Genomic DNA, 15,198 nt, shown 5'->3' on the forward strand with positions numbered 1-15,198 from the left:
AACCGTGGCCTCTACCTCTAAGACAGGACCTGCTACTGCAGGGGCCTTGTCTGTTTCAAGACTTACCGCGGCTGCGTTGACGGCATGGCGGTTGAACGCCGGATCCTGAGGGAAAAAGGCATTCCAGAAGAAGTCATTCCTACTCTGGTCAAAGCCAGGAAGGACGTAACCGCAAAACATTATCACCGCATTTGGCGTAAATATGTTGCGTGGTGTGAGGCCAAGAGGGCCCCTACAGAGGAATTTCAACTGGGTCGTTTCCTTCATTTCCTGCAAACAGGACTGTCTATGGGCCTAAAATTAGGGTCCATTAAGGTTCAAATTTCGGCCCTGTCGATTTTCTTCCAAAAAGAACTGGCTTCAGTACCTGAAGTTCAGACATTTGTAAAAGGGGTGCTGCACATACAGCCTCCTTTTGTGCCTCCAGTGGCACCTTGGGATCTCAATGTGGTGTTGAGTTTTCTAAAGTCACATTGGTTTGAACCACTTTCCACTGTGGACTTAAAATATCTCACATGGAAGGTGTCGATGCTGTTAGCCTTGGCTTCAGCCAGGCGTGTGTCAGAATTTGCGGCTTTATCATATAAAAGCCCTTACTTAATTTTTCATTCTGACAGGGCGGAATTGAGGACTCGTCCTCAATTTCTACCTAAGGTGGTTTCTGCATTTCACATGAACCAGCCTATTGTGGTACCTGCGGCTACCAGGGACTTGGAGGACTCTAAGTTGCTTGACGTTGTCAGGGCCTTAAAAATATATGTTTCCAGGACGGCTGGAGTCAGAAAATCTGACTCGCTGTTTGTCCTGTATGCACCTAACAAACTGGGTGCTCCTGCTTCTAAGCAGACGATTGCTCGTTGGATTTGTAGTACAATTCAGCTTGCACATTCTGTGGCAGGATTGCCACAGCCAAAATCAGTAAAAGCCCATTCCACAGGGAAGGTGGGCTCGTCTTGGGCGGCTGCCCGAGGGGTCTCGGCTTTACAACTTTGCCGAGCAGCTACTTGGTCAGGGGCAAACACGTTTGCTAAATTCTACAAGTTTGATACCCTGGCTGAGGAGGACCTGGAGTTCTCTCGTTCGGTGCTGCAGAGTCATCCGCACTCTCCCGCCCGTTTGGGAGCTTTGGTATAGTCCCCATGGTCCTTACGGAGTCCCAGCATCCACTAGGACGTCAGAGAAAATAAGATTTTACTTACCGATAAATCTATTTCTCATAGTCCGTAGTGGATGCTGGGCGCCCATCCCTAGTGCGGATTGTCTGCAATACTTGTATATAGTTATTGTTACAAAAATTCGGGTTATTATTGTTGTGAGCCATCTTTTCAGAGGCTCCCTTGCGTTTATCATACTGTTAACTGGGTTCAGATCACAAGTTGTACGGTGTGATTGGTGTGGCTGGTATGAGTCTTACCCGGGATTCAATATCCTTCCTTATTATGTACGCTCGTCCGGGCACAGTATCCTAACTGAGGCTTGGAGGAGGGTCATGGGGGGAGGAGCCAGTGCACACCACCTGATCCTTAAGCTTTTATTTTGTGCCCTGTCTCCTGCGGAGCCGCTATTCCCCATGGTCCTTACGGAGTCCCAGCATCCACTACGGACTATGAGAAATAGATTTATCGGTAAGTAAAATCTTATTTTTTTAAATGTGTCAAATGGCAGCTATTTGTGCAAAATAAAATGAAAATAGGAGTACATGAAAATAGTTAATAGTATATTTTTTGTCACTTTAAAAAAAAATTGCAAACCTAAAACTCCCACATGCAAGCCTAAAAACAGCCATTCCATCCATAAAGCACCCACTTATATCTGTCCCATCCTTTGTACCCCAATTTCTGCATTCACCCAAAAAAGTACATGTAATTATTGGCCATATAACTATAATTAAAAACATCTGAGTGCCTAATTAGTAATTAATCGAAGTGTCCCAGTGGTTCTGAACCAAGTCCCAACATTCTTACCTTGAAATATGGATTTTCCAAAACTTTTCACTTGCTCATGGGGTGGTGAAAAGAAATCCCCGTTAAAAATATGGAGAATTATCACGGGTAAATTGGATTGGTCCGTTCTCGCAAGGTGCGATAAAAACCAGTTTTTCTTGCAAAAAACGGGTTATCGCAGCTAATTGGATGTAGATTCCATTGTAGAATGTAAGAGCAAGTGACTTCAGTGATTTCTATATTACAGTGCTTTACCAGTACTCACAGTAGCTAGTATTATTATTATGTTGTATTATGTTGTAATGATACACTTGCACGCATTCTCAGTCAGGCCGTACTGCTGAGAACAGATTTTAAAGCTCACTGTAACATTTAATTCCTTAAGTGTTGATATTCTTTTAACAATTTGTGTTTGGTCTTCTTTCCACAGTCACCAAACAGCATAAGCTTTGGAAAAGGGACTGAAATGTTCCTGATCATAGATAAATTAGTGGTCGAAAACATTCCCTCCACACAGGAGAGCTTACTCAAGTGGGCCTCTGTTGAGAATTACACGGTGACATCCTACACTTACGTGCCAGTGGCAAACAAGTTCCACATTAAACTTGATGACATAGGTAAGGAGAAATATTCAATATTTGTACATGTAAATTTTATTTAATAACGTTGTAATCTAATATGAGCTGGAACATCTGTACTGTCTGCTCGTGTCACTGTGGCAAAACAGCATAAATCTGAGACTTCTCTACTTCTCTTTCTACTAAATGACATTTTCCTGCACTTTTATATGTAAATAAATTCAGGCTAATCGTAAACTATATAAAACTATTAAGTTTTGGATTTTCACTAAGTTTTACTTCGTGGGTCCTCTATACGAGAATATTATTTACATTTTTTTTGTTGCTATTTTAGGCTTAAAACTAGACACTTTAGTGTTCACGTTTTCTTAGAGCTATTCCTGTCACTGGCTGTAGTTTACATCTTTTATTTAGTATAGTATATCCAGAACAAACTCCAATAAAATTATAGGATTATCGTAAACTATTTTGAAGAGATTCCAGTGACATTTAATGGCACAAGGGAAATATGAAATAATGGGTCACTTTATTTATTATTTTATTTATATAGTGCAAACATATTCTGCAGCGCTTTACAAAGAATATTTGCTCATTCACATCAGTCCCTGCCCCAGTCGAGCGTACAATCTATATTCCCTATCACATGCACACACATTCACACAAGGGTTAGTCTTGTTGGGAGCCAATTAACTTACCAGTATATTTTTGGATTGTGGGATGAAACCCACGCAAGTACGGGGAGAATATACAAACTCCACACAGTTAGGGCCATGGTGGGAATCAAACCCATGACCTCAGTGCTGTGAGGTAGTAATGCTAACCATTACACCATCCGGACTTTAGAGAACTAAACAAACTTTTCTAGGTCTAAGGAAAATTAAATACCATAGAGCATCACTGCTAAGATACATTGGGGGTAATTCCAAGTTGATCGCAGCAGGATTTTTGATAGCAACTGGGCAAAACCATGTGCACTGCAGGGGAGGCAGATATAACATGTGCAGAAAGAGTTAGATTTGGGTGGGTTATTTTATTTCTGTGCAGGGTAAAAACTGGCTGCTTTATTTTTACACTGCAAATTAGATTGCAGATTGAACACACCCCACCCAAATCTAACTCTCTCTGCACATATTATATCTGCCTCCCCTGCAGTGCACATGGTTTTGCCCAGTTGCTATCAAAAATCCTGCTGCGATCAACTTGGAATTACCCCCATTATACAGTACAGAAATGTCCTTATACACCAAGGTGTATAATTACTAAAGTGTGGGGTTTTAGAAGTGGAGATGTTGCCCATAGCAACCAATCAGATTCTATAATTTTCTAGAAGGTGCTAGATAAATAAATTGAATCTGATTGGTTGCTATCAGTAACATCGCCACTTCTAAAGACTTGCACTTTAGTAAATATACCCCCTAATCAAAAAATGCAATGCATTTTTTTGCGTATTTATAAGAAGCATCACAGCACCTGCTGCATCATAGTTCTTCGTATACAGATTCAGACTCAGTCACAGTTGTACAAGTATTGCATATCAAATTAATCAGCGCAGTCCCAGAAAAGGAGCATGGCCTTGATACAAGGGGCGTGGCTTCACAGGACATGCCATTCCCACAAGCCACACCCCTCATTTTTGTCACACTGGGAGTTTGGAATGCATAGTAAAAAGAAGGTCATCACCCTTATATGCTAGCTATGCCGTGAAACTTATCTCCCAGGTGAGTGTTCCAAGCAATGATGGCCATCTGGCTCCTCTTCGCAGTCTGTGTGCCTTGGCTAAATCACATGAGTTACATGGTCAGTCATTAAAATAAAGTGAAGACAGAGCAGTGTAAAAAAGGGATGTACACCACACAGCACACCACCCCCTTCAATGTCCACCCCACAGCACCCCGTTTCCCCCCAGCCCCTTTAATGTCTACACTACAGTACAGCATCCCCCCAGCCCCCCCCCCCCCCACAGCCCCGTCATTGTCCGCAGCACCCCCCCATCCCCTTCAGCATTGAGAGCACAGCGCACTCTATCCTCCACCCTCCCAGCCCGTTCAATGTTCACAGCACTCCCTCCCCCAGCCCCTTCAGCGCTGCCTATTCAATGTCCACAGCACAGCACTGTCCTCTTTAATGTTCGGCTGGCTGGCACCCACAGCATGTCCGCCAGCACCCTGTGTTCTAACTTCCTGGCTTTATCGTTTGTTGCTGCACATGCACAGTAGCACAAGTTGCCGGAGGATGCCTGTTGTTATAGCTGCGGCGTGTCCTACTGCCTGCCAACTCTGTCAAACACAAAGGAGGCAGCATCAGTGCTGCTGCCGATTTCCTTCTTATACAAAAAAAGGCAGAAATGACAGGGGGGCACAGGCCCATGTGCCTTCCCCTGGATCCGCCACTGTGTGTCTGGGTGCTCCTGCCAATCACTGTACGCCCATTTCAGACCCAGTCATGGCTCCCTAGACATACACACATATTTATATATGACTGTTAAAAGACGTGCACATTGTTAAGACTTTTTTTTAGAAATGAAACATGCAAATATTTTTGTTGTGCACCAATTGTGAACCATTTTTCTTGTGTTAAGTAGAGATGAACGACGAAGAGAACCATACTCCTCCCCCTGAACTGCTTGATTTGCTTCGCATTGGTAACCCAAATGTGATGTTACCTATCGATAGAGGAAGGGAAAAGTTTGGACTAATAACAGAAGACATTATACCTATGATACTGCAAGACAACAGCAATGATAAGCCCGAGGAAGTGCAGGGAAATATTAATGTGGCCTTGTCTGTGAAGTGTGATGAGAACAAGATGGTGGCAGCAATTGAAAAGAGCAGTTTGGAGGTGCGTAACATTTTGTGATTTGGTTCTGTGCAAGTACTGTATGTATTATCAAACATGTGATTCCAGCCATTTTAAACCATTTAGTAAATAAATGGGGCAAGATGTGGTTGCTCTCCTTCTCCTGGTTGTCTGAGCTTGGCAGTGAGGAGGATGGGAAGTAGTAGTAATATCCGGGAAAATATGTGCTTCATGCATGCAGAATAGGAAACATGGAGGCTTGTGGGAGAGACGGCAGGTTTCACCATACTTATAGATAGCTCCATAGAAATGAGCTCACTTAGTTGGCCAGCTAGTGAAGGAGAGTAACAATAGCACAGCGGAATCCAAGACTTATCAAAATGGTGCTGATTGTATTCTTTAGAAACTAAATCTAAAGTACTGTGGGATGGATTAGTCAAATCATAGCTCAGAAGTTTTAAGACAGAACTTGTATTTTTGGTAAGAACTGAGCATGTTCAGTTTGTGTTTTTATGTGTTAAGGTACATTTGTTCTTTTAAGTAATAGTTGGTTTATTTAGCGGTTTTAAATCATTAAAAAAGTTTTGTAAGTTCATTTTCAGTCCTCACGCCAAAGCTACAGGAGCCATCTTGTTTTCTAGTTTATTAGACTGAACCTGCCTCATTTTTTCATATGCCCACAATGTGAAATGAGATGAAGAAGACCATTTTCTTTATAAAGGGGGCAGCATTGTAGAGTGAAAGGTTGTTACACCTGTCTGAATAAGAATGGCTAGTTTACATAAACATTTTAAAGGACTCCAGAAGTCAAAATGTCAGAAACCAAAAATAAGGTTAATAATCTCTCATTGTAATCTGTTGAGTACTCTTCCTTTACTGCTTCCTTACTGTATGTATTTTATAGTAGTATTTTGCTATTTTCTCCCCTTGTAGTTGTGGAATGCACACCTATAAGTTATAATGGTGTATCCTTTATCTGTGATTGTAGCTGTTTACTTGTTGCATCCTTTTTAAGGCCAATGAATACGTAGGGACAGAGCTATCTCTACTTGACCCAACTTGCAGAGCAAGAGAAAATGCCACTCACTTTATCTTAGAGTCTTCTCTGACGGAATGTGGAACACAGCACAGAATTGATGACTTAAGCATTATTTACTACAATACTGTAAGTAGATAAACTAGCTGTTAGCGCCACTTGAGGTATTTTGTAGAGGAAATGCTTCATACAATTTGTGCATAATACTAGTTATAGTTTAAGATTCCCTTAGGTACTATTGTATAGAATGGTGCCTGCCAGTCTTAGTTATCTTCCGTACTTGAGATTCAACTTGTAATATGTAGGGAATCTTAGGATTCCTTGTATCTTGCATTTTTTTTTTTCAGTCTACAATTTTTTTTTTATTTTTTTTTAACCTTCAAAGCAGTTTTTTTTTAATCTTTTACAGAAAAAAAAACAATTTAAGATTATACAGCTTTTTACATACTTCTCTGCTGTTTCATGATCTTACATTTTCTCATGCAGACCCCCACCTTCCTTGCACCATAGTCAAATATTGTTTTATAAAAATGCATTTCTCCCCATAAAATTCATATTACTGAAACAACCACACACTTCACCATAGTATATGCTGGGAAGGGTAAATGACATTGAATAAATCAGGCATGTAGTGTATACTGGTTTGTATACTTCTTGAAGTGATCTACGTAATATTTTCACTTCCTCCATATCTCAAATAGTTTTATGCCTACTTTATTGATTTCGGTTTAACGTCACTGCTTGGCAATATGTCCAACTTGTCTCTTTTGGGCCACAGAGTAGGATCTGCATCGTCATGTATAGCAGATATAACACATTCCGGCCCAGATCTATCAAGCCTTGGAGAGTAATAAATTGCACGGTGATAAAATACCAGCCAATCAGCTCCTAACTGCCATTTTTCAAAAACAGCCTGTAACATGGAAGTTAGGAGCTGATTGGCTGGTACTTTTTTTTACCGTGCAATTTATCACTCTCCAAGGCTTGATAAATCTGGGGCAGAATGGGTTATATCTGCTATACATGATGATGCAAATTGGGGTAGGCTGGTGCAATATTAATAAATGTGTAGAAAATAATACAGGGGTTTTTTTTCCATTATCCAGCCAGCACACATGTCCTAGGGAGACAAAGATTCAGATGGCACCTGATGACAGAAAATGACTGTTATACAAGGGTCCTGGGGAGACAAAGTGCAGCAGTTATTCCAATTTATTACATTTACTTTTAGAACACTGAATTAATTACTTGCATAGACTGGTACTTTGAAGTTGGAATGCACCAACTTCAGCTTTCTACTTGTGATTCAGCTGAATCCAAAGGGATTTGTGTTTGAATGCATGCTTAGGATGGTATCCGGACTCTAGGTCGACAGCAATTAGGTCGACAGTGGGTAGGTCGACACTAGAAATAGGTTGACACTGCCATTAGGCCGACATGAAAAAAAGGTCGACATGAGTTTTTACATTTTTTATTTTTTTTGTGGACTTTTTCATACTTTGTGATCCACGTGGACTACGATTGGGAACAGTAACCTGTGCCGAGTGCAGCGGTAGTGGAGCGAGGCACCTTGCCCGCAGCATGGCGAGCAAAGCGAGACATGCAAGAGGACGCGGTGCACTAATTGGGGTTCCCGGTCACTTGACAGAGAAAACGACACCTAAAAAACTCAAGTCCACCTTTTTTCATGCCGACCTAATGGCAGTGTCGACCTATTTCTAGTGTCGACCTAATGGGTGTCGACCTAATTGCTGTCGCCTTGGGGTCCCATACCCGCTTAGGATTTGGCCAACTGAATCCCAGGGGTAAATGTAATAGGGTGCAAGAAGCCGGAGGTACAGGACTTCATGCGTGAATGCCTGCATTTTTAAAATGGCAATCATTTACAAGGCAAAACTAACCAGGTTTTGCCTTGTAAATGATTGCCGCTTTAAGAATATGGACATTCTCGCACCAAGACCCACACCTCCTACTTCTAGCACCCTTCTACATTTACCCCCCAAATCTGAATTAGGATAGTGACATGAGGATCTCGATTCAGCTTGTTAATTGACAGCATATTTTATAAAATGATTTATCATTCAGCTAAATCCTCAAATTAGGTTGTGGTGCAAATCTATGTTTACGTGTCAGAAGAAGAGCTTTGGGACCCTCACAACCTAAACTGCAGCACTCTGAGGTGCTTCAGATGTGGTCTGTGCACTATCACAGCGCCGGGCCATGCATACAGGGAAGCACATCAGCGGGACACACCGCCATTGACACCCGTTGCCGTTGGTATAAAGTCTAATCTCACACTTTTTTCTGCTATGCCATGAGTGCACAACTGAGCCTTCAGTAATAAACGTTGCAGTAAAGTCTTGTAGGACCTGCATTATAGTCAGGCGATTGAGCTCCATAAATACATATTTCTACAAACATTCCTTGAGTACTGAACGCAGTTTAGTTTTATATTTACTACTTCTTGCTATCATTTTCCACATGAGCTGTATCCTCATATAATTAAGCTTATCCAGGCCATGTTACAAAAGTGGCTGTTCTGGCTATACATTGCTCTATAAAACAAATCTCTTGAAATCTCTCTATTTAAGGCTCAGATATAACCTAAATCCTCCTCTTGACATGAGTATTGTTCACACGAGAGGACAGCTTCCTCCCAAGAGCTCAATCTATGTTGGTATAAAAAACCCACATGTTCCTTTTCCCTTGCTGAATTCATCGTTTCCGCCCGCTCACAAACAATCTGGTTTTCTAATGACCTGGTTTTGTCCACTGGTCATTTAAACTTTTTTTTTTTTTTGCTTTTTTTTTGTGGGGTTCCCCAATCTAAATTGAGAAAGAGGAAAAGGAATCAGGTGTGCTTAGTCAGACAGCCTTGTTTGGTGTTATTTTTATAAAAAGCAGTCACACTGACAGCTTTTTCTGTGATGTTACAGATTGTTATACAGCTATCACCACCCACTGAGGGAAGTGGCTGGCCTAGCGATTACGAGGATTTGGAATCTGGAGATAGCGGTTTTCCAGGAGACGCAGATGAAACTGAAATAGGTCTTCCCTACTTGAACCGGCCTGAAATTGTGGTGGTACGTGCATTTCAGGACATGTAGGGCTATATTTTCTAAAGTGCTGTATTCATTACAAACATTTATACTGTCCCTCTATTAAACTCAAATCCCTCTTCTTATTTAAATCCATCTTTTCCTTTACTGATGTCCATTCTTTGGATTTCATATGTAAATCATGTAAAATAAATGGTCCTGTAGCTTACACTGTAAAGTGTGTGCCTACTGCTATAATTAAAACTTCCGGTGGCTAACTAGAAGCTGTAGTGGTATGTGGTGTTTGTGGCTATGGGTATGGTTTATGTTCCTTGTTTTGGTGCATGGCTGTATATGACTATGGGGGACATGTACTAAGCAGTGATAAAAGTGGAGAAGTGAGCCAATGGAGAAGTTGCCAATGGCAACCAATCAGCATTGACGTAACATTTATAATTTGCATACTATAAAAGTATACAGAGCAGCTGATTGGTTGCTATGGGTAACTTCTCCACTGGCTTACTTCTCCACTTTTATCACTGCTTAGTACATGTCCCCCGAATATTATAGGTACATATGCAAGAGTGTCTGTTATAGGAAAGGGTATCCAGCTGTTCACTCCAAGCCTTGTACTCCATACAAATGTAATTGATTCAGCGGCCGCAATCTTAGGTACTCTTTTGAGGCAGTACTTTATTGACTGTTGCTGTGCTTTGCCATTACTTGCAGAATGTGGGAAAAGTTCTAACTTTTACTTTGCTTCAAAATCACATTTGCAAATAAAACCCTAAGACACTAGGTAATACTAGGCATTATGCAATTGGATGGGACAGGATAGGTCACGTACCTTAGAACCCAATGGGGCTGACTCTGAGTTGCACACAAAAGCGCATGCAGCTGCGTCTATTGGCGGTCATCCATCTGCAAATTTATGAAATTGGCCATCAAACGCATTCCCTTGTGTACATACATGTGGCCGAATATGCAAGGACTGAGACGCCCACTTATAGCGCCCATGCAAGCTGTAACACAGATACTGTAGGCGCGTCCTTATACACCAGCATCGTTTGCACGATCAAAAGTTCAACCAGTCCTTTGACAGGTGCTGTTTCTCTGTCTGACCATGGCCTCTTATGCCTGTGCGTCTGTGTATGTAGCTGCTTGCATTGACACACCTGCAACACTCCCATAACATGCCCGCTGAATGGTCCATTTTTTGTGTGTACTAGTACCACCTCCCAGAAACATCCATCACATTAACGCCACAGCTCTGATGCTGTCTGTCCCAACTGGAACATCATCTTTGTGTGTTCACTCTGTGTACCGCATGCGCTCTAGGGGTTTTACATTTTTTGTGTATGTGCAGCGACATAAAAATCACTCAACTACATGAACACTAGCATTGCGCGTAGCTTCGAATCAGGACATATGTGTCTATGTTATACCTGCTTAGTGTGTAATGGAATGATTTGTTTTATATTGTGCAAGAAAGCTTATGATGACAGATAAAAAAAAGAAAAGAAAACAAATTATGGCGCATATGGATTAGACATTGCTCATATTATTATATACAACAGTGTTTTGAGTTTGTGCAACTAAATAGAGAAAATAAAACTATTTCTTTTCAGTGCTGTGCTGTGTTCCACATACCACCAGATAAGAGACTAAATGACTGTCATTTGCAACAATATGCTCTGATATGTGATTTACAGTTTGCAGTTTGTGTTCTGAAATTCAGTGTTTTTCCAATACACGGTACCGTAATATATCATCCAAGCTTGGAATGCATTGAAATGGAGCAAGTGGTAAATGCTGCTCCTCTCTAAATTGAATATAAGTTGTAACACTGTAGGGGTGCAAGGCGCCTTTTCCTGGGGAATATGGCCGCACGCAGCAGCTGAGGAACAACACAAGTCCAGTTTCTGGTACAACTGACCCCGGCCAGTTTTATTGAAACAGAAAATAAAACAAACCCCAAAATAAAAATACCTTGCCTGTCCGGCACTAACTAAACATAAGATGTTCCTAACTGTCACTAAACAAAACACAGAGTTCTTCAGTACATACTGTATAGCTTACTTGCATCAGAAAGCGTGTCTCTCACACACAGATCCTGCAGCCTTCCCAGGCAGTCTGCCCATACTAATCAGGTTAGAAGCACTATATCACTCTTACACAGCTGAAACCCTGATTAGCCCTCTGTGAGGCCAAAGACCCGAACTGGGCCCAATGTCTAGAACTCGCCTTATCTCTCTCTCAGAGCCTTTACCCAGCTTTTACAGCAAACTGAAAAGGTTCAGACAAAACAAAAAGCATTTTTCCTAGAAGTTAACATTTTCTAAAACATGTAAGACAAGAACCTGGGACAAATATACCTGCCCTCAAACACTATCCCAGTGTTCTTGTCACATATCCCCCTCCCCTGTTTCGACCTAGGGGCCGGAACACTTGTAGCCCCCAAACAGAAGATGCGAGACAATGCATCTGCGTTGGCCAATTGTGTTCCCGGTCTATGTTCGACGGTAAACTTAAAGTCCTGCAACGCTAGAAACCATCTAGTTACACGAGCATTCTTGCCTCTATTTACATACATCCATTTTAAAGGGGCATGGTCTGTCACTAGTCTGAATTGTCTACCCAAGAGGTAATATCTCAAGGTATCTAGTGCCCACTTAATGGCCAAAGCCTCCTTTTCCACAATGGCATACCTTTTTTCATGCTCATTGAGTTTCCTACTCAAATAAATGATAGGGTGTTCGTCCCCATCTCTGGTTTGGGACAGCACAGCACCTATCCCTACCTCTGAGGCATCTGTCTGTACCACAAATTCTTTTGAAAAATCTGGTGTTATCAACACCGGTTGTGAACACAAAGCCACTTTTAACGCTTGGAACGCCTTTTCTGCATCAGGGTTCCATTTCACCACATTTGACTGCTTCCCTTTGGTAAGGTCTGACAACGGCACCGCTGTGGTCGCAAAATTAGGAATAAACCGTCTATAGTACCCAGTAATTCCCAAAAAAGCCCTTACCTGTTTTTTATTCACTGGACGAGGCCAGTTTTGAATAGCATCAACTTTATTCAATTGGGGCCTAATCAGACCTCTGCCTATGGTGAAGCCCAAGTATTTGACCTCCTCCATTGCGAGGCAGCACTTCTTTGGGTTAGCAGTTAACCCTGCCTCTCTGATTGAGTCCAGTACTGCTTGTACTTTAACCAAATGTGACCCCCAGTCTGTACTGTGAATTACCACATCATCCAAATAGGCAGCTGCATATTTTCTATGGGGCCTCAAAATTTTATCCATCGCCCGTTGAAAGGTTGCTGGAGCCCCATGCAACCCAAAGGGTAACATCTTATACTGGTACAGCCCCTCCGGAACCGAAAAGGCTGTTTTTTCTTTGGCGCTATCAGATAAAGGTATTTGCCAGTAACCTTTGGTCAGGTCCAATGTGGTGAGAAACCTGGCTGTTCCCAGCCTTTCTACAAGCTCATCCACACGGGGCATGGGGTATGCGTCAAACTTGGACACCTCATTTAACTTACGAAAGTCATTACAGAAGCGTATGCTACCGTCGGGCTTCGGGATGAGCACTATGGGACTGGACCACTCACTGTTAGACTCCTCTATGACTCCAAGTTCTAACATGGTTTTAACTTCCTTAGAAATAGCTTCTCGCTGAGCTTCAGGAATCCTATATGGCTTTAAATGAACCCTGACCCCTGGTTCTGTGACAATGTCATGTTTTATTATGGTCGTTCGGCCAGGCAGCTCTGAAAATACCTCCCTATTTTGGATGAGAAATTCTTTAACCTGATTGTTCTGATCAGCTGATAATGTCTCTGACACCTTCACTGCGGGAAGCAACCGGGGTGAAGACACCGAAGGGCAAGGCTCCGCTGACAGAGACAACCTATCTTTCCAGGGTTTGATTAAGTTAACATGGTAGATCTGTTCGGGTTTTCTCTTTCCCGGCTGGTATACTTTGTAATTAACCTCATTCACTTTTTCCCTAATCTCAAATGGACCCTGCCATTTAGCTAGGAATTTGCTTTCCACAGTGGGTACCAAAACAAGAACTCTATCTCCAGGAGCAAATTCCCGTATCTTGGCACTCCGGTTATAGACCCTCTGTTGAGCACTTTGGGCCTGTTCCATGTGCTCTCTGACAACAGGTACCACGGCTGCAATCCTATCCTGCATTTGTGTTACATGCTCAATAACGCTTCTATAAGGAGTGGGCTGTCCTTCCCACGTCTCTTTGGCAACATCCAACAGCCCTCTGGGGTGTCTACCATACAACAAATCAAATGGAGAAAACCCCGTAGAGGACTGAGGAACTTCTCTGATGGCCATTAACAAGTAGGGCAACAAACAATCCCAGTTTTTCCCATCTCTCTCAACAACCTTTTTTAACATACTTTTTAATGTTTTATTAAACCTTTCCACCAACCCGTCAGTTTGGGGATGGTAGATGGACGTCCTGAGGTGAGTGACCTTAAATAACTTGCACAATTCTTTCATGATCCTTGACATAAATGGAGTACCTTGGTCAGTCAAAATTTCTTTTGGTATTCCCACTCTACTAAATACCTGCACCAGCTCCCTAGCTATCGCCTTGGTTGTGATAGTGCGTAAAGGGACAGCCTCAGGATATCGAGTGGCATAGTCCATAATTACCAGGATATACTGATGGCCCCGAGCAGACTTTAACAAGGGCCCCACGAGATCCATGGCTATTCTGTCAAACGGGACCTCTATAATAGGCATGGGAACTAGTGGGCTCCTGAAATGGGGTCTAGGGGCATGATACTGGCATTCAGGACAGGAAGAACAATATTCAGACACTTCTTTATAAACCCCTGGCCAAAAGAACCTTTGTAAAACTCTTTCAGTGGTTTTTTCTGCCCCTAAATGTCCTGCGGTAACGTGACTATGAGCTAAATCTAGTACCGTTCTCCGATAAGGCTGGGGAACTACCAGCTGTTCCACCACATCCTCACCCCTTTTGACAATGTGGTACAAGAGCTCATTACAGATGGCCATGTGGGGATACGTAACCCTGTCACCTGGTACCACAGGTTCCCCATTAACAATCTTAACATTCTCTCTAGCCTTTATTAAGGTAGGATCCTTTAACTGTTCAGACGCAAACAGATCCTTCTTTACCTCCAGGTCAGGCACGCTTTCAGTTCTAACTACTATGTCTCTGTTCCCGGCAAGAGGGTCCTCACTGGACTCCCCATCTGTCACTTCCCCAGCCAAACTAGCAAAAGGCAAAGGGCCAGAAAGTTCCGAAGACCCACGTACATCCAAAAAATCACCGGTATTATTAACTGGCTTTTTACTTCTCACATCTGTTGATAACCGTGATTCCCACAGTTTCCAAAAATGAGGAAAATCCCTCCCTATTATGGCCTCATGCACCAAGGTAGGGACCAGTCCCACTTTAACCATTGCTGACCCACAACAAGTTTCTATATTCACCTCAGCAGTGGCATAATATTGGGTATCCCCATGTATGCAAGTTACCCCAATAGGTATTTGCTGGACCTTTAAGGGGTTCACTAACCCAGCTTTCACGAGGGTAACTAAACTTCCTGAATCTAGCAAGGCCTCTACCCGGTTACCTTCTAAGAACACATCACACATTTGTTTTTCCAGCTCAGGTGAAGGTACCACAGTACAGGCTAACCTAGCAAAGAAAGACATTCTGCGACATTCAAAGGCAGCATCACATTGCATGGGTTCTTGCGTGACTGGGCAATTGGCAATAACATGACCTGGCATACCACACCTAAAACAT

General features: G+C 42.4%; 1 protein-coding gene across 2 annotated transcripts in view; it reads left to right on the plus strand.

The window, feature by feature from the left end:
* Positions 1–15,198, plus strand: part of TGFBR3 (transforming growth factor beta receptor 3) — a 303,293-nt gene that overhangs the window by 211,920 nt on the left and 76,175 nt on the right. Inside the window, exons 8-11 of one of the 2 annotated variants that reach the window (XM_063939908.1) lie at positions 2,374–2,560; positions 5,103–5,359; positions 6,333–6,482; positions 9,290–9,436. In XM_063939908.1, the coding sequence (XP_063795978.1) occupies positions 2,374–2,560; positions 5,103–5,359; positions 6,333–6,482; positions 9,290–9,436 (741 nt within the window). The remainder of the gene's footprint in view (positions 1–2,373; positions 2,561–5,102; positions 5,360–6,332; positions 6,483–9,289; positions 9,437–15,198) is intronic. The other variant, XM_063939909.1, reaches the window with a different exon arrangement.

Source organism: Pseudophryne corroboree, chromosome 9 (assembly GCF_028390025.1).
Source record: "Pseudophryne corroboree isolate aPseCor3 chromosome 9, aPseCor3.hap2, whole genome shotgun sequence".
Classification (NCBI taxonomy): Eukaryota; Metazoa; Chordata; class Amphibia; order Anura; family Myobatrachidae; genus Pseudophryne; species Pseudophryne corroboree.